Genomic DNA, 27,582 nt, shown 5'->3' with positions numbered 1-27,582 from the left:
TCTGACAGATTTTTGGCCCAATGAATTAAATTAAGGTGCGATTTTTTTTTTTTTAATGCAAAAATTCATCTGTGGAATGCACTACCACAAAATATTATCAAGGCCAAGATCTTAGTAGGATTTAAATGGATTAGATAATTTCATTCAATTAATCACGTTATCTGAATGAATTCTTCAGGGTATAGTCTAATTATTGTATAGATGTTTTCCCCCAGGTAGATTATTCCATAATGATTTATTAGGACGTTTCTTGCACCTTGCTCTAAATTATCTGATGATAACCACTGTTGAGGATAGTGATGGACCATTGGTCTGATCCACTATGGCCCATACTATGATCCCCTTAAAGCTCATGGCAAACCATCATTGACTTCAATGAGAGTGAGCCATAAGTAATGGGTATTTTTTTCCTGAGAATTACTGTTGTGTGTGTCCAGTGCTTCCCTTTTGTGAGCTAACAGTTATGAACCTATGCTATAAATTAAAGTTTGCATCACTTCATATCACTGTTACTTCACATCTTGGTATAAGTGGGCTGTTCTAATACTTCAGGATTTATTATTTGTACAGGAAACATTTCTTTCTAAAAAGATCAAATGTGCATTGCAGGATATTTATCTTCATAATCCAAATATAAAGTGGGATGACATTATTGGACTTGATGCAGCCAAGCGGTTAGTCAAGGAAGCAGTTGTGTATCCTATAAAGGTAAGGATCTAAATAGCTTTGAGAGAACCAGGACTGGATACCATTTTGCACATTGATACAGTCAAGATATCACCAGCTACTTAACATTTGTCTTGTATGTAGCCCATAGTTCTGACTGTATCTATCCTTTTATGAATGCAATTCATAGTCAGCAAATGGAATTTAAGTTAACAAGGCCATGTGGCTTTTCATATATGAATATTCCACAGTATTCTGGGTAGAAAAAGACCAGTATGTTAGTACTTATTCTGTGGGAATTCTGCCTAAATAAAAGCTGCCAGATTAATCACAAATCATGATACAGAAAAATGAATTAGTAGAGAGAATAGCAGGTTATATCCATTTGTACAAAATAAATACATGAAAAATACCTTTTAAAATAGATTTCATCTGGTTATATGTAGCATTTTGTATGGTTAAAACCTATTATATAACTTTTATTTTGCTTCTCTTCTAGTTTGCTAGATTTCCCGCATGCACGGGATTGTCAGCAAAAAATAGCATTTTGACTCTGAATTTGTATTTTTAATCCTTGTCGTTCTTTTGTTTCCACAGTATCCACAGCTATTTACAGGGATCCTCTCCCCTTGGAAAGGATTATTACTTTATGGACCTCCAGGTAGGTATAGTTTTATTCTAAGAAATATAGGTGTAGCTACCTATGTTGCTACTTTTTTTTCTCTCCAAACAGATGAATTATAAATGCAGTTTAAGAGCGTCATGCTGATTTGATCCCACATTCAAGCCAATCTAATACATTTATTTGGTGACACAGAGTTTAGTCCTTCAATTTATCTCTTGCCACATCCAGATTTCCCACATCTCTAGGGTCAATCTATCTCTCACCACTCTTGACTCCAGGTGCAATCAGAGCAGTCATGCTTCCTGGGTCATGTCAATTACATATTGCTGTACCGTTTGCCACAGTTGCCAGTAGTGTTCCTTCTTTCTTCCATCTATGTGCAGAAAATATTTTGTTGTGTGCACCAATGCATATAAAGATGTGCATCACCAGTAGAAACACATGCTGCCAGCTGTGGGCGCTCTGCCAATCAGCTGGACGGCATTTTAATCTTTCCTGGGTGGGGTGCCCATGCGCCCAGTTTACAGTGAACACTGATTGTCAGTAGTTCAAATTTGGCTGGGACTGACCTTCAAAAACACACATCTGGCTTGGATTATCCCTTTCTGAAAAAATATCCCAGTTCGCCCTCTTCTTCATTTAGGAGTTGGCTTTGAAAACAGTGTTGGTCTCCTGCTAGCTGAGATGGAACCTTGTCCCATTCACTAACTTTTCTGCAGTTTCTCCAAATGCTCTCACTGTTTAGACTGCTCCCAACACTCTCTATCACCACCCAACAGGACCAGAAAGTTGCCTAGACACCGATGGCTGGTCTACATTGAAAATTTTCATCAGCATGCAAAATCCACAGTCCTGAGAGAGACAGCTATGCTGTACCTGCTATGCCCAGTATAGATAGTACTAGGAAGAATTAGACCTACCTATTGAGTCTAATGGAGATGAATTAACTTCAGGGACAGGAGAACTCTTCCCATCAGTGTACCAAGTGTCTACACTATAGTATTTTTAGTAAAGACCTTTACCTGAGAGCATCTGTGGAGTCTGTAGGACTAGTAAGTGTATTGGACAAGCTGCTCTATGCCCCCCAGTAAAACACCATGGGATCTGATCTTGTATGTGCTTGCATTTATTTGCTGCAAGATAGTCCACTGATGTGCAGTTTGATGAGTGTATTTGTCAAAAGTTCTGTGACTCAAGTCCTATGTTAGCTGCTTTTCTCCAAATAGTTCTAATTGCATTTCCACTCTTGCTGTCAGTGGTCATTTTCTGACAAGTAAGATGATGAAGAGTATCATTCCTATGTTTTTATTTTATTTACATAGTGAATTTCCTCATCCCTGTTGCTTGTAGGTACTGGAAAGACTTTGCTTGCTAAGGCCGTTGCCACTGAATGCAATACAACTTTCTTCAACATTTCAGCATCCACTATTGTCAGCAAATGGAGGGGTGATTCAGAAAAACTTGTCCGGGTAAGAACTGTTCTCTTCATATTCATTGTACTCTAGCAGGTGTCATGTAACTAACTAGAGAATAGGTGTTTACTAGACTGAACACTGATCTGGGAGCCAGGAAATGCTGAGTGGTTCCTCGAATATTGACACACTCTGAAATCTTGGGCAAATTATTTCATTCTGTGCTTCGATTTCCTTCTGTCAAATGGGAATAATATTAATATTGGATGAGATTATCATATTGACTGGATCTGTGGAGTGGGTTTCAGCTTTGTAACATAAGATCCACATCTTCACCTAGCACTTAAAGATTTTTGACATATTTGATCCCAAGTAGGCATACTAAATTCTGAGACCAGGAGTAAGAATTTGGCAGTAAGTCCTCAGTGTGCCCCATCCCCTAGAATGTTTGGGTTCCATCTCTTTCTGATATGGTCAGCTACGGAGCTCCTCTGGGAATGGCAACTGTCATGGTCTGTTTCATTCTCTTGCCATTATGACTCAAAGTTCTTGAGGCCAGCTGGCATAAGGCACAGAAGTACACCAGGGTAAAGAGATCCATTGGGCTCACCAAAAGAGACCATCTAAAATATGTACTGAAAGTTATGTGTGTATACTGAAAAATGTTATCTAGACCTTATAGTTAAAGGCAGGTTACTCTAAGGCAGTGGTTCTTCTTCAAGTGGTCCCCGTGAGTGCTCCACTGTAGGTGTTGGGCTTGTCCTGGTGTTGCAGGTCGGAGATTTTTCAGAGCCGTATTCAGCTGGACCGCACATGTGCAATCGGCATCTCTATTTCTCTGTGCTGAGCCCAGGTACTATCCTGCCGCACACTGTAACTTTTTAACTGAATTCCAGGGAAGCAATTCCTTTTTTTTAAAAAAAAAAATCTTGCCCTTTTCAGCTGCTCGGTAAGACCTAGCAACCAAGTAATGCTTTACCAAGTATGTCATCTTTGTTTTGTTATTAAATCATCTTTTTAAGACCATGATCTGATTCCTGTGTCCTAGAAGGCAAGAGATTTTGTGTGCATGTGCCTAAAACTGCCAGGTCAGCTATTAGGAATGATAGATAGTTTGTTTTCAAGCTCCCTCTCCTGAGGGAGGAGTAAACAGTTTGAGGGTACGCCACAGAAAGAAGTTTTCAAGTACATTTTCCTGGGTTCTCAAAAGGGGGGGTTGCATTTTGGTAGTGGCAGCTAAGATTAGGGAATCTGTGATGTTGGGGAATTCTTTAAGTAGAAGCCTTTAGTGGTAGGGTATTTTAAAGTCTCGTGGGCCCCTACCTTCTGCACTCGAAGTGCCAGAGTGGGGAACAGCCATGACATACTTATTTAAAAAAAAAATCATGAAAATTCCAGTGAAAGAAACCAACAGCATTCTGTTGATGAGAATAATGTTCTCATTAGGAAAACAAAAATAATTGCTTTTATTCTAATTAAGAGAATATTTTTTTACTTTTTTACCGAATTTGTGAATTTTTTAAATAAGGATTTGAAGGGGGGGGAAATGGAATAAGAAAAACATTCTTCTATCCCATTATTCTCTGTGTAGTGGCCTAGGATTTAAAGGGAAAGATTTTAACATAAAGACAGGATTGTGTGTGTGCTTTCTTCTCTTGATATAAACCTTTCAGAATTAAAGGAAGACTCTAGGACCCTCTAACAAGAATACTGATTCAATTTCTCCTTCCCCCAAGGATTTTTGTGACATGTATACTAATTTGAATCATTATCTAGTTCTCGTATCAACAATGACCCATATCACGTTTTTGCTTGCTGCAGTTGTTAATTAGTTTATATGGATTCTTTTCTTTGAACAGGTGTTATTTGAACTTGCCCGATATCATGCGCCCTCCACAATTTTCTTGGATGAACTGGAGTCAGTAATGAGTCAGAGAGGCAATGCTCTTGGGTAATGGATGATTTATCTTGTGATAGCTTCAAAATATTACTTTTCATTTATAGTCAATAAGTTGTTTGGGTGCCAATCAACACTTACCAATGCTCTGAGCCTGTTACCCTTAACTCAAATAGGGCCTGTGTCAGTGTTCCCTCTAAGTTGCGCAGCAGCACAGCTTCATAGGTGCATGGAGCCCTGGGCCTCTGACTGGGAGAGGCTGATTACTCACCTGGAAGCTGTGCTTAGAGGAAACACTGGCCTGCACCTACTCTGTTAACTTCAATAGGAGCATGACTGAGCCCAGAGAAAGACTGGGTCCCATTGACAGTATAACTAGTTTGGGTTGTGGTTTAACTGTAGTAATTTTGTTCTTTTTTGAGCGCTGGCTCATGTCTATTTCTATTAGATGTGTGTGGAGCCCAGCGGTGGGCAAATACTAGCCTGCATATCTGGTTTGCCAGGGTTAGCCTGAGGCAGGCCACCGCTGCTATATTTACCTGTGCCTTTGCAGGTATGCTTGCAACTCCTGTTGGACACAGCTCACTGTTCCTGGCCAATGGGAGCTATGCGAAGTGGTGCAGACCAGGACACTACTTCCCACAGCTCCCATAGGCTGTGGATCGCTGTTCCCGGCCAACAGGAGCTGCAAGCACCCGTACCTGTGGAGGCACAGGTAAATAATAGTGGTGGTGGCCTGCCAACAAGCAACCCCGGTGAACTGCTGATGTCTTATTGACCACTCCTAGTGTAGTGCATGTACCTAATAGGGAGATATCTCCCTAAGGGTATTTGTACACAGTAGCACATACCTCAAATAAGCTACGCAGTTTGAGCTACACAAATTGCTTTAGCTTATTTTGAAATTTGGCAGCATCTACACAACACTAATTTTTAAATAAATCGCTATTCCGGTGTCTTCCTTAATCCTTGTGCAACGAGGTTTGTAGGAAGCCGGAATAAGAAGCCAGTTATTTTGAATGTATTTCGAAATAATGGCTATGTTGTTAAGGTATGCAGAATGCTAGTTCAGGATAATGGAGGTTATCCTGAAATAGCGCTGCTGTGTAGACGTACCCTAAGAGACCTGAAGGAGGGAAGCAGAAGTGAGTTGTATCTGGGTCATTGTTGCTAGGCAGATATAGTACTCCATACCCAGAAGCTTCTGGAGTTGGGTGTGGTAGTTTTGAGGTCTGCGCTAATAGATTCTCTTGGTTGCTGGGGTCAGGTTCCATGAGGGCAAGCAGTCAAGGTAGCTGCTTTACTAAGGGCCATGTGCGAGTTGGGAGAAGCTGAGCTCGGGAGCAGAAAGCAGGCCATTGTCCCTAACCCAGAAGCATTTTGCAGCAGTTCTCTTTAACCAGTCACTCCGTTAAGTCACAAGTACACATTTAATCAGTGAGCTGGCTGGCTAGAAGTGATTCACAGCAGAAGAAGGGTCTGCATGGATTCCAACAAGCAAGTGGAAAAGATGTTTCAGACTCAGCAAATTGTGCTGATTTGGTGATTGAAAACACTAACTAAAAGGAGAGATGCAGGAGCTAAAGAGGCTTTACACCAGGAGCAAAGGTTCATGATCCTCCTCATGGAGGCTGAAGTCTGGCCACAATCCAACCCTACATCTGCAGAACTTAACCCCAGCACCTCCTTATTGGTACAGGGTGTGCTGGCACCATCAGCATCTGAACCAGCATCAAAGAAGGACTCCAGGGAGACTGGATACCACCACAGCTCCATCTATAGACAACCTTCTGTGAAGCACTGGTCTCAGGCCCTGGTGCCCTAGACGAAGAAACGACCAGAAAGTAGGTATGTGAATGAGTAGTTGACTAGACAATTAACCGATACACCTAGGTTTATTGGTTAATTTAATCAACTACTTGCATTCCCCCTTTCCTCCCCCCAATGCACACCTGTTGCCTCTGTATCAGAGGGAGCAAGGGAAAGGGAAGCACGAGTCAGTGCTGGGGGAAGCTGGCTTGAAAGCTTTATCAGAGGCAGCAGCACGGGGGAGGGGTGTGCCGGGGAGGCTGCTGGGGGCTCTGGCTTGACATGGGCAGAGGCTGCTTTGCAGCAGCAGCCCCGTCTGCAGAAGATCCAAGCTCCCCACAGACAGAGGCAGACAGAAGTAGCCTCTGTCCATGGGGCGCTGCTGCCACCCTGCGCTGCTGCCTCTGCCTTTAAACCAGCTCCCCTTACGGACATGCTCCTGCCTGGCATCCCGCGCTGCTGCCTCTGACACAGAGGTAGTAGTACGGAGTGACAGGGGGCTCCTCAGGAGTGGGGTCGGAGTGCACTGGCTTCTGGCCCTGCCTCTGGCGACTACAGAATAGTCGACTAACCACTAAGAATTCATGTGGTTAGTCGACTATTCTATTACCTGCTATCTAACATCTCTACCAGAAAGGGGTTGATCACTCATCCAACCCTAAGGAGCAGACACACACTAACTGGGACACATCACCTTGGCCCTGTCGCCTACTAGGGTCCCATTGATTCCTGTCCCATTGTGGGATCCAGTTGAGTCCAGGCCCTCACCACTCTCCAGACTGGCATGGCTGTTGCAGGCGTGTTGTCATGGGGCAGACTCACCGCCATGGCGCCTCCAGCTGGTTGCTCTGGGAACCCTCCGGCAGTACCCACGCCAGTGTCTGAGCCACCCTTCTGGGGGTTGGTGTTTATCCTGCTTGCACTCCAGGGTCCTCCCTTCCCAGGGCACCCTGTTCTCCTCCCAGGGAACACCTAGTTCCCCTGTACCCACCTTGCCTCAGTGACCCACTGCCAGTCTTCATCTAGCCCCTGCCTCAGGGGCAAACTGCAGTCTGCAATGGCCACTCATCACTGGCAAAGGGGTGTGGACCTGCTGCCCCTGCCTTGCAGCCCCAGTAGCTTCAGGCCTTGCTTCAGGCCCTGCAGCCTGGGAGCTTGTTTGGCCACAGCCTCCCCACCCCTGCCTTCCTTCACCAGCACTGCTCTACCTCCAGGAAGCCGCCTCCTTCCCTGGCAGTCAGTTCCCTACTACTCTCTAGCCAGAGCAGCAGTCAGTTCTCCCATCCCTCCAGGAGTCCTTCTTTATATCGCCCCCAGCTGAGCCTTCATTAGCAAGAACTGCCTCAGCTGGGGCTTTGCTCTCAGCCCTTGCTCAGGGCTGGGGTTTTGCCCTTAAAGGCCCAGTATAGGGCAAATGCCCTTTCACACACATCAACAGCCCCAGTGTTAGAGGACAGCAGGGTCTTGCACCAGTTGCTGTGGTGGGTGGCTCAGAACTTTGGGATCCAGGCAGAGGAGTCAGTAGATACTGACTCTAGTGGACATCCTGCCTCCTCTGGGACTTCCCTCATTGTTCTGCCGCTGATTAAAACTATCCGTGAGGCCACTACGTCTTTGTGGCAGATCCCAGTCTTTTTGCCCCTTCCCCCCCCCCCAGCCGAAAGGATTGAGAGGCAGTATTTCATTTCCTCCATGGGGATATGAACATCTACAGACCCCTCAATACCCTGTAGATGCAGCCAATCACTGTGAATGGCAAGACTACCAGAGACCCTCCCCTAAAAATCAGGAGGCTAAAAACCAAGATCTTTTTGGATGAAGGTCTATTTAATGGGAGGGTTGCAGTTCTGCATATCAAACCAACTGGTCATGATGAGCAGATACTTTTGCAATACAAGTGACATGGCAGCCAAGTTTGTGGAGCTGCTGCCACAAGACTCCCACAGAGAATTCTCTGCACCGGTGTAGGAAGGGAAATGGATTGCACAGGTCTTCCTAAAGGCAATGTTGGACAGGGCAAATGCATCAACGCATGCAATGACTACAGGAGTGGAAACGAGGAGCTCCTGGTTGCAGGTCTGTGGTCTCCCCTATGAGGTCCAGCAGTCTGTATAAGACCTCCCTACCAAAGGCCCAGCTCTCCTTTTGGAAATAAGGGATTTCATAGCTTGAAGGACTCAAGGGCCACCCTCAAATTCCTGCACCTGTATACCCCAGCTACACAGAAGAAGCACTTCAGGCCACAACCTCCTCCACAGTTCTACCAGCCACAGATTCGACAGGATGGCCCAGAGGAGGATGAGGTCATACCCTTCCTTGGGTCAGGGCTCTGGCCTTTCTAAACCATCTTCAGGTCAGAAACAGGCCTTCTGAAGCTGTGCTCAAGGCCAGTGCACCAGCATCACTACTGGATCCACCCCCTTTCTACCTGCGCACCTTAGAGGGAACACTGGCTGTAACCATAGCCAGAGGATGTCTGAACTCAAGGCACTAACATCACAGCCTTTCTACAGTGTGTTCTACAAGGACAAGGTTCAGCTCAGACCTCATCCAGCATTTATAGAATTAGAAGGTTGGAAGAGACCTCAGAAGGTCATCAGGTCCAACCCCCAAGACTGTCTTCCAGTTTCATGTCAACCAGGACATTCTTTGTTTTGGTCTTCACCGAGAAGTCTGATGAAGGACTCCCTAATATAGTGAATGCTAGTGGGAAGGGGGTAGGTTTAGAAGATAAAATAAAAAAAGAACAAGTTAAAAATCACTTAGAAAAGTTAGATGTCTGCAAGTCATCAGGACCTCATGAAAGTAATGGAAGACAGGAGAGATTCCAGAAGACTGAAAAAAGGGCAAATATAGTGCCCATCTATAAAAAGAGAAATAAGAACAACCCAGGAAACGACAGACCAGTCAGTTTAACTTCTGTGCCAGGAAAGATGATGGAGCAAGTAATTAAGGAAATCATCTGCAAACACTTGGAAGATAGTAAGCTGATAGAGAACAGCCAGTATGGATTTGTAAAGAACAAATCATGTCAAACCAATCTGATAGCTTTCTTTGATAGGATAACGAGTCTTGTGGATAAGGGAGAAGTGGTGGATGTGGTATACCTAGACTTTAGTAAGGCATTTGATACAGTCTCGCATGATATTCTTATCAATAAACTAGGCAAATACAACTTAGGTGCGGCTACTATAGGGTGGGGTGAATAACTGGCTGGATAACCATTCTCAGACAGTAGTTATTAACGGTTCACAATCCTGTTGGAAAGGTATAGCAAGTGGGTTTCCGCAAGGATCTGTTTTGGGACCGGTTCTGTTCAATATCTTCATCAACTATTTAGATATCAGAATAGAGAGTACGCTTATTAAGTCTGCAGATGATACCAAGTTGGGAGGGGTTGCAGTTGCTTTGGAGAATAGGGTCATGATTCAGAATTAACTGGACAAATTGGAGAAATGGTCTGAGGTAAACAGGATGAAATTTACTAAAGACAAATGCAAAGTGCTCCACTTAGGAAGGAACAATCAGTTTCGCACATACAGAACGGGAAGCGACTGTCTTGGAAGGAGTACGGCTGAAACGGATCTAGGGGTCATAGTGGACCACAAGGTAAATATGAATCAACAGTGTGACGCTGTTGCAAAAAAAGCAAACATGATTCTAGGATGCATTAGCAGGTGTGTTGTGAGCAAGACATGAGAATTCCTTCTTCCACTCTACTCTGCACTGATTAGCTAGCTCAGTTGGAGTATTGTGTCCAGTTCTGGTCACCAGATTTCAAGAAAGATATGGAAAAATTGGCAAAGAACAAGAATGATTAAAGGTCTATAGAGCATGACCTAAGAAGGAAGACTGAAAGAATTGGGCTTGTTTAGTTTGGAAAAGAGAAGATTGAGAGGGGACATGATAGAGGTTTTCAGGTATCTAAAGGGGGGTCACAAGGAGGAGGGAGAAAAATTGTTCTTCCTGGCCTGTGAGGATAGAACAAGAAGCAATAGGCCTAAACTGCAGCAAGAGAGGTTTAGGTTGGACATTAGGAAAAACTTCCTAACTGTCAGGGTGATTAAATACTGGAATAAATTGCCTGTGAATGTTGTGGAATCTCCATCTCTGGAGATATTTAAGAGTCGGTTATATAAATGTCTGTCGGGGTGGTCTAGACAGTACTGGGTCCTGCCATAAGAGAAGGAGACTGGATTCGATGCCCTCTCGAGGTCCCTTCCAGTCCTTGTATTCTGTGATTCTATAATCTTTCTTCTAGTTTTCTATCCTAAGCTGTGCGCAAATAGGGAACAAAGACTTCACTCACTTGGAGTGTGTCTAGACTACATGGCTCCATCGATGGAGCCATATAGATGAGTGTACTTGGCAAAGGGAAATGAAGCGGCGATTTAAATAATCGCTGCTTCATTTACATCAAAATGGCCACCGTGCTATGCCGATCAGCTGATTGTCGGCACAGCGCTGTAGTCTAGACGGGGCTTACAGGATCTGACGACAAAGGGTTCTGGTGTCGGCTGATCGCTGTCTAGACTGTCATGCCGACAATCAGCTGATCGGCACAGCGCGGCAGCCATTTTGATGTAAATGAAGCGGCTATTATTTAAATCGCTGCTTCATTTCCCTTTTCTGAGTACACTCATCTACATGGCTCCGTCGACAGAGCCATGTAGTCTAGACGCACCCTGGGTGTTCACAGAGGATTAGCCTTTTACATTGAGTGAATCACACTGTTCTGAAGTCCATTCAAATGTTCATCGTGGTAGCAGACAGAATGAAAGGACTCCCAGTCTCCTCCCAAAGGACTTTGCCGTGGATCACGTCCTGCATCTGGGAATGCTAGAACCTGGCAAAGGTACCTGCCGTTTTGCTAACAGTGCACTCCACAGACTACAGGCTTCATCAGCAGTATTCCTGGCTCACATTCCAATCCAGGAAATGTGCAGAGTGGCAATGTGGTCCCCCATTTGTATGTTCACATTGCATCGTGCCATTGCCCAGCAGACCAGAGACAATGCAGTTTTGTGTAGAACAGTACTTCAATCAGTGAACATTTAAGCTCCAATCCCCTCCCGCCTCAAAAAAATTTAGGCTTGTAAATCACCTAACTGGAATTCACATGAGCAGTCACTTGAAAAAGAAAACATGGTTACTAATCTTTTAAGGGGATGTGGGTCGGCAGAGCCCTATATTGAGCACCATGAAGGGGATGACTCCTGGGGATACTGAAGCCAACCTGATGGATGCTGCTAGGGGAAAATCTTCCAGCTGCTGTGCATGCACACACCTAATTGGAATGGACATGAGCAACACATCTCGCAGAATGGTTATGAAAAGGCTGATAACCACTTTTTTAAATTTTAATTTTTAAAATATAGCTTTTGTTCAAACCCATTTTCAACCTATGAGGCTCGTACCTCAATCATTCCAACAATATTCCAGTAGATCCATAGCTATCAGCATAAAGGGTGGTGCATGAAGAATGCATGAAGGCCAGAGTGGGTAAAACATAGCAAGGGATTAACTGTGATATGTTGGCCTGGGAAGAATATGAGTAGGAGTACAAGAATGCAATTATGACTGTCTTTAAAATAGGAAATTTAGACTGGACAATGGGGAAACAGTGAAGGGGTTCAGAGAGGAAAATAAGGTGATCTTTGACTGCAACCTTTTGGCTTTACTGGTTGGGATGACCATGCAAGGCAGTAAGAAGTAGTTGCATCATTATGTAATGTAATTACTAAGGCATGGACAGTGTTTGTAGCAGTGAGGACAAAGCAATGTTAATACTCCCATCCATGGCAATACAAGTAGTTAAAAGTTTAAGACAAATCAGAAAACTGATGGCATTAGGGACAAATATATAGATGCTGTATGTATCGGGTGTCCTTCACAGAGTTTTCTAGATGCTTTACATACCATGTCCGGGTGTTTATATGTGCTCATAAAGAATGTATACAGTACACTGTATTATAAAGATACAACTTATAATCATTGTCAATTAATGGCTATAAATTATAGGCCCTCATACTTTCCTTTATAGCTCGCCCTGACTTCAGTGAGTGATCCATCAAAGTGGTGTACATATCCAAGAATGAAGTTATTTGATTAAATATTGATATAGCACCGTATATCAAGATGACACTTAACAGAAATAGGACCTAATACCTGAACTGCAGAGCATACAATTTAGGCTTTTTTGAGGGTTTGAACTTGCAAATACAGAGCACTTTGGATCCGAGACCTCAATCCAGCAAAGCACTTAAGCACTTGCTAAAATGTTTTTCTGTATTGAGGCCAGAGTTCCTAGCACATAGCAGGAACAAGCCCTTAAATCTCATATTTCTTTAGCATTGGGATTCCTAATCCTCTCTGACTCAAAGAAAGAGGAACATGTTTCACGTTTACTGTTTAAGTTCTTCATGTCTTTTTGTTTGCTCCCAAGAAGATGGAAATATACTGAATTCAGTAGTAAACGTTTTTCTCTCTCAAACTCTTCCTCTTTCCACTATTTGCACTGAATACATTAACACTTCTAAGGGTGCGTCTAGATTACATCCCTCTTTTGACAGAGGGATGTAAATTAGGCACTTTGAAATTGCAAATGAAGCTGGTATTTGAATTTCCTGCGCTTTATTTGCATAATCACGTAATGGCGCTCTTTCAAAAAAGCGCCATTTCAAAAGTAAAACCATGGTCTAGATGTGGTTCTTTCGAAAAGGGAAAGAAAATATTGCCATACACAATGCCATACACAACTCCTACATAATGCCAACACAAGGCTTAGCAACATTTTCCTCTAAATACCAACTCTAGTATTTACTCATTTCTTCTGTATTAATCTTTATGCACAGATAAAACAAAATATGTATTTTCTTTTACTCCATTAATAGTGGATTAACTCCAGGCTAATGCACTGAAGTGAGCACATTTAAGTAGTCATCAGGAGCTTGACTTAATGCTTGGATGTTAGCGAAGGGCACTTAATCATGCTTTGACTTGGGACAAAACTGTGACTGGGATCAGCTGCTGTGAATCTCAGTCTAAATAAAGGTGATTGCATTAAAGCACCAAGCAAACAATATTTCTCTGAATCTTGGTAGTGGTGAACATGAAGGAAGTCGGCGGATGAAAACAGAATTATTGGTGCAGATGGATGGCCTAGCGCGATCTGATGATCTTGTATTCGTTTTAGCAGCGTCCAATCTGCCATGGTAAGAGATCCAGAGAGTACATTTTGAATACATTTGCATGAGCCTCTAAGCACAGATAAAGATTTTATTTAGACTCTTGCAGAGAAAGCCTTGATATTTGGTTAAAGCATTTAAAGATTAATTTGGAGCTTTCACTTTTAAATTCTACAATTCTTGCTATTTGTGCCACATGAGACTAATCCATAATCAAGTTGACATATGCTGGTGTGACCAGCTGCTAATATTTAAAATGGAGTATTTGATTTTATACCCAAGTTATTTACTATGTTTACGCTAAGAAGGGCTTCAGCATAAAACTGTAAGGTGCTTAAAATGTTCACTGCTTAGAAAGATACATTATAAATAGGTTGGATTTCATTGGTATTAATATGTGACTTTTAAAAGTTGAGGGATAAAACCCTTCAGTTTCTTTATTTTCATTTATATCTAGAAGAATAAAAGGTCTGTTGTTAGAAAATATAATCGTGATTTTCAACCAGAGGTTCGGGGTCCCCTGTGGGGCGTGAGCAGGTTTCAGGGGTCTGCCAAGCAGACAGGCATTAGTCTTGCTGGGGCTCAGGGCAGAAAGCAGAACCCCACTGCATGATGCCAAAGCCCTGGGCTCCAAGCTACCCCATCTGGGGCTGAAGACAAAGCCTGAGCAATGTGACTTTGCAGGAAAGCCCTTGGGATATAGAGTGGGGTTCTGCTGGGAAGAGGCTTGTGGAGGTAGGAAATAGCTGGATGAAGGATGCTGCTTACCTGTAGCAGTGACCTCCTATGGTCTAAGAAGCAGCACCAGCTCCTAGTGGGATACATCCAGGAGAAGCTGGGGAACAGTGTTACAGGTAGTGGTTGATTCCTAACTCCACTGCATCTTCCTGCCCCCAGCTATCGTGATCCCAATTCCTGTTGTGCACCTACAAAAGGTCTCTTGTAGATTCCAGTGAAGATACAGGTAACATGAAAGCAGAACTAATATTTCCCCACTCCTATGGCCCCAAATGCATTTCACCTGAATTGACTTGCTTCAAGTCCCATAAGCAGAAGGGGACTGATCTGGCCTCAGCCAAAGAGAAAGAGATGATAGTTGAACTGTTCTGATTCTACTCAGCATAGGTACACCTACTCAGATCAGTGCAATATTTTCCTGCAGAACTTAGTTTATCAGAGGCGGCGTATCTATATTGTTTTATATGCCAAATCTAATGATGGACGAGGACGCAGGAAGAAAGCTGTTGTAGTCATACACTAGGCCAGTGGTTCTCAAATTGTGGTCTGTGAAATTAAATTAATGAAGATTGCCTATCTCCTAGAACTGGAAGGGATGGTCATCAAGTCTAGTCCCCTACCTTCACAGCAGGACCAAGTACCATCCCTAACAAATTTTTGCCCCAAATCCCCTCCACAAGGATTGAACTCACAACCTTGGGCTTAGGAGACTAATGCTCAAACCACTGAGCTATCCCTCCCCTTACACTGGTAGGAGGTTTGCAGAGAGCTGTTAGTTCCCATGGTGTTGGTTCCTCCTTTATTTCCTATACTGAAATGAATTTAAAAGATGGCAAATGTATTGAATACCTCCCTAGCATTACTTTTCCCTGCGAGAAAGTGCTATAGTTGATATGTGATCATGAACTGAAGGAGTGGTGGTCCATAGGATCATAACTGAAAGGGCAGGGCAAGCGCAAGACAATCTGTATTAAATTATGGCCTACAGAATAAAAAAGGTGAGAACCCCTTAGTGAAACAGAAGGCTTCTGTTTTTACTCAACAGATGTTCACCAAAATGTCCCACCATTAATAAATGACTGGTCACTGTTTACACAGCACAAGGAATCTGACTGACAAGCACATCAATTTCTGTAGCATTTACTTAGCTATGCTTTGTGACAACCACATAATGATGCCTTTTGAAAGTAGCTCAAGATTAGTGAGGGCTGCACAACCATAAGAACCACGTTTTGTTTTAAAAAACAACGAATAGTCTAGTAGCACCTTACAGACTAGCAAAACATGTAGATGGAATCATGAGCTTTCGTGGGCACAGCCCACTTCTTCAAATGACTGGAGTATTGAAAGTCCAGATCCAAGAATAAATAAGGGAAGGAGGGGGGGAGGGAAAAAAAGGAGAAAAAAGATGGCAAATAGATTGTTCAAGTAGTTACAATCTACTCCAGTCACCTGAAGAAGTGGGCTGTGCCCATGAAAACTCATGATACCATCCACATGTTTTGTTAGTCTATAAAGTGCTACTAGGCTATTTGTTGTTTAAGTTTTTCTAGTTACTGACTAACTCGGATACCCTCTGAAGCTTTTGTGCATGTTTTGTTGTTGGGTTTTTTATTTTGATTGGTGGTTCTCTGGCTGATTTTTCACAAGGACGCCCTAGGGACATTTGTTGGAAGAGCCTCATTCTGTGACTAGAGATCCTTGGTCTACAATTGGTGAGCTGCCTTTTCTATTGCAGCATACACTGTGTCTGAACAACTGCAGTCTGTATATCCACAACTACTTCCATTCAAATGTATGTGAAAAAACCTTACATGTTAATTATGCATTGTAATTTAAGTATTCAAATCTGTGTTTTACATCATCTCTATCATGACACATTTAATATTATCTTGGAAAGTTTTAACTAATGTTTTATTCCCCAGTGGAATTAATGGAGCCCTTTGTAGCCCTTTCATCAGAGAGGCCAAAGACAGAATGGATATAGAGAGTGAACTCCCTCTCAGCATGGAAGTAGTTTCCTCAAATCAGGATTGAAGCAGGTAAAGTTTTCAAATGCACCTACTTACTTAAATGCCTGTCCAGTTTTCAAAGTGATGTAGGCACCTACAAGCCTAAATCTCATTGAAACTCAATGTGACTTAGAAATCTAAGTCACTTAGGTGCTCTTGAAGATTTTATCGTGCATGTTTTCTACCTTCTGAAGGATAGACAGACAACTTCAGTCTCAGAACAGCCCCTTTTTGTGGGCATTACATCAACAATAAAAATGAACAAATCTATTAACAAAAAATGTCTACATTCTCCTTTCATCTTTATATACAATGGTGATTCTATAGTTTCATGCGCGCACACACAAACAAAAAAACCCACCAAAGCCACCATTTGCCATTTCTCCATACTTTAATAGCAGCACTTACTATGGCAAATTCTGTGCTGACTTACCATTTGGGCAATCCTGTAGACATCAGTGTGGAAATCCTGTAGAAATCAGTGTGGAATCAGTCCTGTTTTGTATTACAATGCCTTTATGAAAAATAGACCCAGAATAGGATTAATTCAATTCTAAAACTACTAATATTCCAATTGTTTAAAAAAACAACTTCAAGATAAGTAGCTATTACACATGCAAGTAATTATCTTTTGGAAGTGAATGGTTAGTATATTAATAACTTGTTTCTCCTTACGTGGTTCATTAGTAACATTCTATAAAAATGGTAATTTATTACAGCATCATTACCCTTTAAAAAGAGAGGTTTTGAACAACCCATAGTTCCTTTTCATGCGCAGTTGTTGAAGTAATCCTTCTAATAGCTAAGCTTCATGCAGCAGTACAGGTTGGACCTCTCTCGTCCAGCACCCTCAGGACCTGACCAGTCCTGAAGGCGGGACCTTGTTGGACGAGGGAGGTCGGCCCCTCTGCTAATGGACTCTGGGCTCTTCCAGGGTCATTCAGCTCACCAGGCTCCTCTGCCTCCAGACCACTGAGCTCCTGGCTCCACAGCCAGCCCTAAGGCCGCCAAACCACAGATGTTCCTGCACCAGAGAGTCTCAGACCAGGTTGTACTTCAACCTGTACAATTTTAAGGGAGGGTTCAGTCTCCAGAAGAGTGAAGTCCTCATGCCCTTGCACACTAGTGCAAAAGGAGAATTTTGGGACTGTCAGAAGCCATAAGATGGAGTCAGGAGACAGCAGGTTGCCTGAAGATATGGACCTTGCAGACCTCTTTTGAGGCAGTCATGAGGCTGACCTCCTCAATGGGCTTGCTTTCTATAAAAAGATCATCAGATGTGCCTGATCTGTGTATGGGATTTATAATCTCATTATGAGAATAGCTGGGCTAAACAGTCAACACAGTTTTGACTATTTCAGCATTTAATTTGGACCCCTTTCACAATCCAGAAATGCTGTAAAGTTTGCACAAAATAGCCATTTTCACTTTAAAAACATATCCAATTCAAAATTACATATTACTGAATCCAAAATTCATTTGTGTTCAAAGTAGATTTTGAAACTTGGAATTTGAAATATTTGTATTTTTCAGGGAAAAAAGACTACAGCCATTTTCACCCCCTAAAGTCTTAATTGCAAGCAGAAAACCCTGAAATCTAAACAGTTCTCTAACAGGTTAAATAAAATTCCAAGACATTTTCAATGGGACTACTTGCGTGTCAAGTTATTTATGAATAAATGTTTGGAGGACTGTGACACAAATAAGGATTGTAAAAGCCTGCATGAAATCTGGTTGAAATGAAATCAGTAACAATGTTCTCACTGCTTTTATTGGGGCCCAGATTTCACCCTCTAACTTTAGGTAGGCAGGATCATGTTTTCAAAAGATCTCTACAGCCAGCAGTCGCCAGTGAGACTTTCTGCAGCCAGGTCTGCAAAAGCACTCAGCAGTCAGGGCTGAAATCTTTTGAAAACTTGGCATCTTATTTTTGGTGTCAAAATGAGAGCTGCTGTTTTTTCAGACTCTGACCCTTCCCTCCCCCAGTTTTGAAAGTCTTGCCTTTTTAAAGTTTTAGAATTTCATTTCAGAATTTTTAAACACCTCTAAATATGTCAGATTTTACCCTTCACTGTTCTCCAGAAACTCAAGTAATCTCATTGACTTGCATAGATACAAACAAGGGAAGAACAGGGCCTAGGGCACTAAATAGAGATTTCTGTCAATATGAATAAATAATTTTTATTGCAGAGACCTGCTTCAAGTTGATGAAATTCCATTGAAATTAGTGTGCCTGCTCACACCAGCACTGTGTACATTGGTCTTTTTTTTCTTAAATACTTGTTGGGCTGTAGACAATCCCAGTGTAAAACCATTGAGTTCAGTTGAGTTAGGCTTACTAATGTGAGGACTGAATTTGAAAATGAGTAGTTTTGCAAGTGAAATGGGCTTTTGGCCCTAGAAGGTAGTGGAGTGTAGAACGAATGTGGAGAGGAAAGAATGTGAATAAAGTAGTACAACAGGGCAAACAGGAAGTAATAGATTTGGGAAGGAACTGGAATATTGTTCTTGCTCGTTTTCTTTGGATTCATGATTATCTTTATACACTGACGGGGAAGGTTTGGTGTAGTGGTAACATGAATGGCAGAATACTAGTCCTAGTTATCATATTGACACCTCCCTGTGGCTTTGGGAAGAGTCACAGCATCTCTGTGTCCTTTTCCCATTGCTGTCCCCTAAGAAATCTACATTGGGGATAATACTAGCCACATCACATGTTTAGCAGGTGATACTGGACACATGGTAAACTAGTTCAGGCATGTAGAAGGCCCTGAACAGTTAACACACAATATAAATGTCAAGTATTATTTGTTAGCTCTTGTATGTCAGTTGATTTCCCTTAGTTATGTAATCAAAGAATGTGTTACCCAACAGTGCATTTAGTGGGTTGTATGTTGGGACAAATTCATGAAATACCACCAAATGTGGTACTTGTGTTTAAGGAAGAAAGTTGATGACAATGATTTGTACTTGTGTAGTGCTGTTTGCTTAGCGGTAGATCACAAATGGCTTTGCAAGAGGAGTTGCCCTTTCCCCCCATTTTACAGATGGGGGTGACAGAAAGGTTATTAGCTCAAGATCATACAGAGCCAATTGCAGAATTAGCAGTAGATGCCAGGGCTCCTGAATCACAGCCCCATGCTCAGCCTACTAGGCCATGGTTATCTCTAATGAGGACAGCTGTTTAAATCAGTAGCCACTCTTCCCTTTGGGACAGTATCATGAGCACTTGTCCTAAATTGCTCTTGGGATTTATAGCGCAGGAGATACCTGGCTAGTTCCAAGTTATACCGTGTGTCTCGCAAAAAATCAGGATACAGCCCTGTCATTTTAAATAATTGTTTTTATTCCTCACTTTTTCAGCCTTGTACTGAACTAGATTTTAAAAGATTTGTTTATCTTGAATGGCTGTTGATCCCATGAAAAATTAATACCAAGCTGCTTTTAGTTGAGTGGAAAAGAAGTCAAAACAAAGCGCTTTATGCACTCTGATCTACACTGCAGTATTTGTTAGAAAGCTTATTGATCTTTCCATTCCATTCAGCAGTCCACTCCTCCCTGCCAGCCCAGCTTCCTTTTGCTCATCACAAAGCAGTGTAGTTTATTGACAAGTTACTTGTTGAAATAATTAAACAATTAAATAAAATAAAGGCTTTGTTAACTAATGTGATCCTTAACTATGCTGTTTTCTCCCCAGTAGCTTTGAAGTCTTTCCTAACTGATTAGTTTAATTTGCTAGTACAGAATAGTGTCATTTCCCCTTCCCTTTCCAGCTGTGTAATGGTCCAAAGGTTGGTGCAGGGACATTGCATTGATTAACAAACAGGCTGCTTCTTCCCTCAGAGTTAAGTACTAAAGGTACGTTGAGAAGTACTTTCTCTTCCATAAGTGTGTTCACAAAGATGGGATGACGTACAGCTAGACCATAGAGCTACCTTCTGCTAATAAGGTCCTTACGTTGAGTAGATTGCAGGGTCCTATGCCACTTTCTGTTGTGAGAAAGAGATGGAAGCAAATATAAGTAAAACCAGGCATAAAAGACCCCAAATAAGTATCAAAACAGGTGCTGCCTCTCCCCAGAAACACCTCATGCCAGCTCTGTGTGGTCAGGACTTCACAGCTCCTATTTATTTCTCAGGCCGCGAGGAGAGGTGTTGTAGTGTACGTGAATGTATTTTCCAGCTCTTTAAGCTCTGAATTGGCTGTGTGGGTTTTTTAAATACTGTGTCTGTTCCATCTTTGCCTGCAGTCACATCTAAAACATTTATGAATAGGACCTTTCTGAGGTGCAGAGTACTACTATTCCCATTGACTTCAGTGGAGGCACTGGGTACTAGCCATTTTTCAACATCTTATTAAAACTTAAGTACTTAAATCAAGCTCCTGTGCAAATGTTTAGGCACCCATTTAAAATTGTATCATTGGAAAATGCTGTTTATCTACTATATATTTGAGAGAGTCTGTCTGTTTAAGGACTCCACCTAAGTCTGGGTGGGCAAGAGGTGGCTAGCGGGCCAGATGTGGCCTACGCCCACTAACTCACTGGATCGGGCCCACAGCAACCTTGCCACCAGTCTTATTATAGAGCAACTGGAGCCACTTTAAACAGCAAGCTGTTACTTGCTATGCAGTGTGGGATAGGGAGGTTAAATATTGGTTAATTGAATAGTTGAGTAATCTCATGAGTTCTTAGCAGCTAGTCAGCTATTCTATAGGCCCTGGGGGTAGGGCTGGCAGCCACTGTATCAGAGGCAGCAGCGTGGGTGCCAGGCAGGAACTCCTGGACCCAGCACGAGTTGGAACAGAGCTGAGCTGCCTGCCTCCTAATATACTTTAAATGCAGAGCTGCAGCAGCGGTAGGTCCCAGACCCAGTGTGAGCCAGGACTGAGCCAAGCTGCTGGCCAGACTGGTAAAAAATGTACTGGCAAGGGAGGAGAAAGGGAAATGCATGTAGTCTACAGCATTAACCTATACATTTTCACTTATGAATTAATCAGTTAATCTACTACAAACAGAGTTAATTGGCAACAATGGATGATGATGATGAGTTACTATTTTATAAAATAGGTTGTAAGGATCACCAGGAGCTCTGAAAATATGAAATGGCTTCCTGCTACGAGCAGCTTAGTTTTTCAGAAGTGCACCCATCTGTGCAAACACATAATCTTGCTGAGAACTTCATCCCTGTTTTCCTTCTCCCTAGGGAATTAGATTATGCCATGTTGCGACGGCTGGAGAAGAGGATTTTGGTTGACCTCCCAAGTAAAGAGGCCCGACAGGCTATGATTCAGCACTGGCTGCCCCCTGTGAGTAACAGTGGAGGAGTGGAGCTAAGAACCGATCTGGAGTACAGCTTGCTGGGTCAGGTGAGAACAAAGCAGCTGTAATTCACCCCTGGGTACTCAGCCTGCAGTCTTTCAGCAAGGGAATTGTGGCAATGTGGTAAGCCTGATTCTACTCTCATTGAAACTGATGTAAATGAAGAGTTACTTAATTGAAGTCAGGGGAATTACACAAGTGTGAACTAGTGTTAAGCAGAGAATCAGGGTTAGTATCTTTAAACTCTAAATGTTGTAAGTAGCTTCTGTAAACCCTGTAGCTGGGAGGAAGGGGATGAAAGCTCAAATTATGAAGCTGAAAGCTTGAATGTGGGTAAGAGGGGACTCTTCCTACAAGGGAACATCAATGAGAGCTGAAGTGTTGAACTTGTCTTAGTTGGTGAAATCACCAGTTTTGTATGACTCAACTTGTAAGTCAGAGATGTATTTTGATGCAATGATTGCATCGACTTTTGGCTATTTCAGACAGACAGAGACAGAAAAAAATTACCATAACTATACACTTCCAGTTTTCCTAACACTACAGTGGGGTCTTTCTGTATTGGAGGTAAGCCTGGAACAGCACTCCACCGAGTAGGAAGCATTTGTTGTGGATCTAGTGCAGTATGAAAGAGCATCAATAGAGAGAAGAGTCATTAGGGCATCAGCTTCCAAGAACTCAGTTATTTTCCTGAGAGCCTGAATTCAGGCCATTATCAGCTCCTACACTCTGCCGAGAATAGTTTATAAAGACACACGGCATCAAAACCATTTTGTCTATGAAACCGAATAAAGCAGTCTTAATATTTAACAAATACAGTGCACTCAAACTGCAAACATAAGGTTGTAGTATCAGCTGTGGATTCTCATGAGTCCACACACAAACCAGCACCAAAATACTGAAACTGCTTCTTGTTTTTGTGTGTGCACTTTTTATTTTAGATTAAGAGTGATTTAGCTAAATGGCAACAGAATGCTCTTAACTCAAAATAAGAGTATTCATTTACAAAAGATGGGAGCAAAACAGTTATTTGGGTGCACATTTTTTGTAGACCAGCCCTGATGTTGAAAATTTGCCCTAGCACAGTGGTGCCTGGAGACCCATTGCACTAGGCAAGAGACAGAGACATAAAGCCTATGAAAAGACACCCATTGACTTCAGTGGGCTCTGGAAGAAGTCCATGGCTACGTCTACACTGAGGCGTTCTCACACAAAAACTCCTTTGCAGAAGAGTTCTTCTGCAAAAACTCTTCCAGAAGAGAGCGTCTGCACTGGCACGTGCTTTTGTGCAAGAGATGTGCTTTTGCAAAAGAGCATCCATGCCAGTGTAAACGCTCTCTTGCACAAGAAAGCTCTGATGGCCATTTTAACCATAGGGCTTTCTTGCACAAGAAATTCATGTTGCTTGTCTACACTGGCCTCTTGCGCAAGAACAGTTGTGCAAAAGGGCTTCTTCCTGAGCAGGAGCATCAGAGTTCTGGTGCAAGAAGCCCTGATTTCATACATTAGAACATCAGTTTACTTGCGCAAGAACACGCGGCCAGTGTAGACAGGCAGCAAGTTTTTGCGCAAGAGCGGCCGCTTTTGTGCAACATCGTGCCAGTGTAGACACAGCCCATGAGTTTACAATCAAAACAGGCAAGATGAGGTGGGAAACAGAGTGAGATGAAGATTTTATTTGATCGACAGAAGACTGTCCTTAAGAAACCAAATGCCTGATTTGCACCTGCATATAGCAACTCTGCAATCAAAGCAAGTTTTAAGTAACACAAGCATTTATATATCATGTGCAATGATTGGTAACCCTGTGAATTGTGATTTTTGTATTAGGAGACAGAAGGGTACTCTGGTTCGGACATTAAACTGGTTTGCAAGGAGGCAGCTATGCGGCCAGTGAGGAAAATCTTCAATGCTCTTGAAAATCATCAGTCAGGTACAATAGCTTTGTCAGAGAATCCCATCTAAGAAATGCTGATCTGTTAGATGTTATAGTTTCACATGCCAGCAGGTGGTGCTCTTATTCGCTTAGAAAAGTTTTAACCTGCATTTGTAAAAATCTAATTAAAGCCAACATTTCCAAAAATCAGATCATCTCTTGAGGCTATCAGTCTCTGTGCAGTGAACACTGTAAAAATCATTTCCTCTCCTGCTATGTCCAGCTTTCTGTTTAGCATATTAACCAAGTATTTTGCATTATGCACTGGCTTAAAAAGTGCATCTCTTAGTACTGATCTCATTCGCTTTCAGCATTTGGTCAATTTTCTCTCTCCAGGTAGCAGTAATTTACCCGAACTCCGACTGGAAACTGTCACAACAGCAGATTTCCTGGATGTGATTGCTCACACCAAGCCTTCAGCAAAGAATTTAAGTCAGAAGTATATAGCCTGGCAGAGAGATTTTGAATCTGTCTGAAATAGTTTGACTTTAAAATCAAAGACACCCACTATCCAAATGACATCTGTAACTGTGGTTCTGCTACAGCTAGGACTGAACTATGATGGAAAAACAATTACTTGTTTGTTTCAGAAAATTGAAAGAGAGAATCTGTATATTCAATCTGCAAGGTACATTTTTCAATTTACCATGTTCAATGACAATTAGAATTTGTTCTTCATGGAAAATGTATGTCTACTGTGAATATGCAATGAAGATACTAGCACTAACTTTATACATAAAGCCTTATAAATTGACTAATATTGCATCATCTTTATTCACTGCAAGTGATTTTTACTACTTAGGGGGAGAGGAGCAAAAGTAGAAAGCGCGTGTCAGAAATAGCAAGATTTATGGGTTTACTGTACTCAAACTATATCATCACAACCAATCTGGCATTTACTAGCCAATGAAGTGTAAGTGACTTTTTAAAAATTCCCATCTTGGATTAAATTCACCATCTTCTTATTACCATGTAGTCATGGTCAGGTTAAGGGGTTTTGGTCTGGGATAGAATTTGTTCATGTATTGATGTGTGTGTTCCACCCCATTTGTTTTTTGGTTCATTTTTACCCAACTACAACCAATGTAAGTTTGCTTTTATTAGAGTAGTGTAGTGCGTATCAGTACATTTTTGCTGAAGAATCTGGGCTAATTTAAATTACTTACTTAGTACATGGAGCCCAGCTCTGGTAGCTATTCTATTCTAATGGTCTTTCCTCCTTCCTTTTTTGTTTGTTTGTTTGTTTGTTCATTAACTGGTATCTTTAGAAGTCAGGATTTTTCCAAAACTGAAGAGGCATATGCTGAAGAGGAACTGTAAGTGGATGACAGTTGAGATGATTCATAGGGCTAAGAATATCTGTGACGCTAACAACACTTTTTTAAAGAGGGGGAATGAGTTATATGGTCTGTTGCTAGTTATTAGAATTCAGTGCGCAAAACCTATCCACATGTCAAGCAGTGATAATGGCCAAGATCTACTTGAGCACTGTGGAAGCCTACACCAAGCTGAAACCATTCTTACGTGTGATACATAAAAAGCCACAATGAGACAGGGCCTCTCCCAACCCATAGAGTTCCCTTCCATATGTACCCTAATCAGCTCTCAATCACAAGGTCCCCATCCCTGTGCACGCTATTCTTGCCTAGGGCCATGTCTACACTATGACATTATTTAGAAATAACTCCTGAAAAAATAATCGAAATAGCATGTCCACACTACAGGGAAGCCTAGTCTGAGGCAGCCTACCTTAATGTGAACGTGCTACCTCAACTTAAAGCCCCAGGAAGCACTTGGGCGTAATTACGTTGAATGACCCCGGGGAATAGTTGTTTCAAAATAGCAGCTGTGGAGCATCCACACTACTGTTATTTTGAAATAGGCATTATTCCTTGTGGAAAACAGGAATTATTTCAAAATAATGAGGTGATTGTTTTGAAATAATAGGCTTGATAGTGTGGATGCTCCATTTGTTATTTCCAAATAAGGGGAGTTATTTTGAAAAAAAACTCCCTAGTGTAGACCAGGGCTAGCAGAGCTCATGGCTAACATGGCCACAAAATAATGGTGATCTTGTAGCTTTCATTTGGGGATGGCAGCTCAGGGCCTAATGGAGCAACTATCCACAGTCCAAGTAAAGTCACAGGAGAAAGGGATGTCACTACAGGAAGAGGTGGATGAGAGTGAAGATGAAAAGATGATGTGATTGCCAGAGCTGCTACTTCACGTCTTTAGAGGTGGAGCTAATGACCATACAGTAGAGTCCCTATCATCCGACCTAAACGGGACTGACACATGGTCAGATTACCGAATATGTCGGATGATACGGACTCTACTGTAGAGAGCAACGGAACAGCTGATGCCGCTCCTGCGGAGGATGAAGCATCCCCGGCAGAGCAGCATCAACTTTTCCCTTCCTCTCTAGAAGCTGCTGCCGCTCCTGCCGGGGCCGCTTCATCCCCGGCAGGAGTGGCAGCAGCTGCTCCTAGAGAGCAACGGGGCAACAAGTGGGGCCATTCTCCCGACCCGCACTGTATCCGACCGTGCAGCTCCCGGGGACAAAATCCTCGGGAGCTGCAGGGTCAGATAAAGCAGAGTGTCGACTTACCGGGTGTCGGTTAATCCAGACTCCACTGTACTTTTAAAATAGAACCTGTCCAGGATCATAGGTTACTAGCCTCCTTTGAAGAAGCAAGTTTTACACAGATGTAACGAGTGGAGGTTTGGCATACAGGTCTCTGGTCCTAGGGGATTGCATGAACACAGGTACACAGCAGGGGGGAGAATCGACACAAAGTACAGTCAAGGGGGAAAGGTCTTGGACTAAGCAAAGAGGCCAGTGAAGAGGAAGAAGAGGTAAGTGGCTTTTAGTAGGCAAGGTGAAGAATAGGCGGAGCTTGGCGGTGGGGAATTGCAGTGTCGTTCACGAACACAGCCCTGAAATACTGTTTGGAGTAGCTAACTGCAATTGCACAGCCACCTGTGGGAACTAAACAGGCCTTTGGATTGGAGTAGGATATGAATCCAAGGTTTGAATATGGAGATCTTTCCTCTCCTTCTAAAAATGGAAAAGTAAGTAACAGAGTTAAACCACTGCCATGTGCTCTTTGAGTGACTGCATTCCCTTTTAGGAACCATATTTTTCTGAAGAAAGATCTCAATCCTCTGTAACTCTCTTCTAATCCTCTCTGCCTTACTAACAGTAGATGCCACTTCCTTGTTATCTTTTCCAGATGTCCCCTTATGTGGTCTCAGGTGAGCTGCTCTTGTGTATAAATGTCACATGATTGGCTACAACATACCCACACTTCCCTCTCAGGCTACAACTAGACTGCAAGCTTCTTTCGGAATAAGCTTTTTTTGAAAGAGAGCATCTATACAGCAAAAGCGCAACAAAAAAGCGATGTGCTTTTTCGAAAGATAGTATCCACATTGATTGGACGCTATTTCGCATTTCAGTTGTGATTACTGTGGATGGAGTGGCCACTAGGGCACCTGTGCTTTTTCCTGGAGGCTGCCTCTTTCAAGAAAACACTCTTCCGCATCCACACACTCCTTTTTCTGAAAAAGCTCTCTCAGAAAAAGGCTTCTTCCTTGTAGAAAGAGGTTTACTGCTGTCAGAAAACCTCCCCTCATTCTTTCGACTTTCTATTGAAAGAACGCAATAGCAGTGTGGACGTAAGTGTAGCTTTTTCGGAAAAACTCTTCAGTGTAGGCATACCCTCAGATGGACAACCCATTCTTTGTCAGTTACATTTTCTGTTGGCTTATATGTCACAGATGCTACACAGGGGCTACGTCTACACTGGCATGAATTTCGGAAATGCTTAAAACGGAATACATTCCGTTTTCAGCTTTTCCGGAAAAGGAGCGTCTACATTGGCCACGGAGTTTCCGCGATAACGATGCGCTTTTCCGGAAAAGCGCGTCTACATTGGCGGCGCGCTTTTCCGGAAAAGCAAAAAGCCCGGAACCATTTT

General features: G+C 42.5%; 1 protein-coding gene across 5 annotated transcripts in view; it reads left to right on the top strand.

The window, feature by feature from the left end:
- The window catches only part of KATNAL2 (katanin catalytic subunit A1 like 2), a 51,061-nt gene extending 25,641 nt beyond the window's left edge, over window positions 1-25,420 (top strand). For 3 of the 5 annotated variants that reach the window (XM_014580419.4, XM_006136757.5, XM_014580421.4), the window contains 8 exons: window positions 610-708; window positions 1,264-1,327; window positions 2,642-2,760; window positions 4,563-4,654; window positions 13,513-13,623; window positions 21,551-21,713; window positions 23,497-23,599; window positions 23,939-24,356. In XM_014580419.4, coding sequence (XP_014435905.3) covers window positions 610-708; window positions 1,264-1,327; window positions 2,642-2,760; window positions 4,563-4,654; window positions 13,513-13,623; window positions 21,551-21,713; window positions 23,497-23,599; window positions 23,939-24,078 — 891 coding nt within the window. In that variant the 3' untranslated portion in view covers window positions 24,079-24,356. Of the gene's footprint in view, window positions 1-609; window positions 709-1,263; window positions 1,328-2,641; window positions 2,761-4,562; window positions 4,655-13,512; window positions 13,624-21,550; window positions 21,790-23,496; window positions 23,600-23,938; window positions 24,357-24,870 lie in introns of those variants that run through there. The other 2 variants (XR_016349957.1, XR_003086881.3) reach the window with 2 other exon arrangements.
- The last annotated feature ends 2,162 nt before the right edge of the window (window positions 25,421-27,582 follow it).

The sequence above is a fragment of the Pelodiscus sinensis genome, chromosome 6, assembly GCF_052426305.1.
Source record: "Pelodiscus sinensis isolate ZL-2025 chromosome 6, ASM5242630v1, whole genome shotgun sequence".
NCBI classification, from domain to species: Eukaryota; Metazoa; Chordata; order Testudines; family Trionychidae; genus Pelodiscus; species Pelodiscus sinensis.
This window is presented reverse-complemented; position numbering and strand designations above follow the sequence as displayed.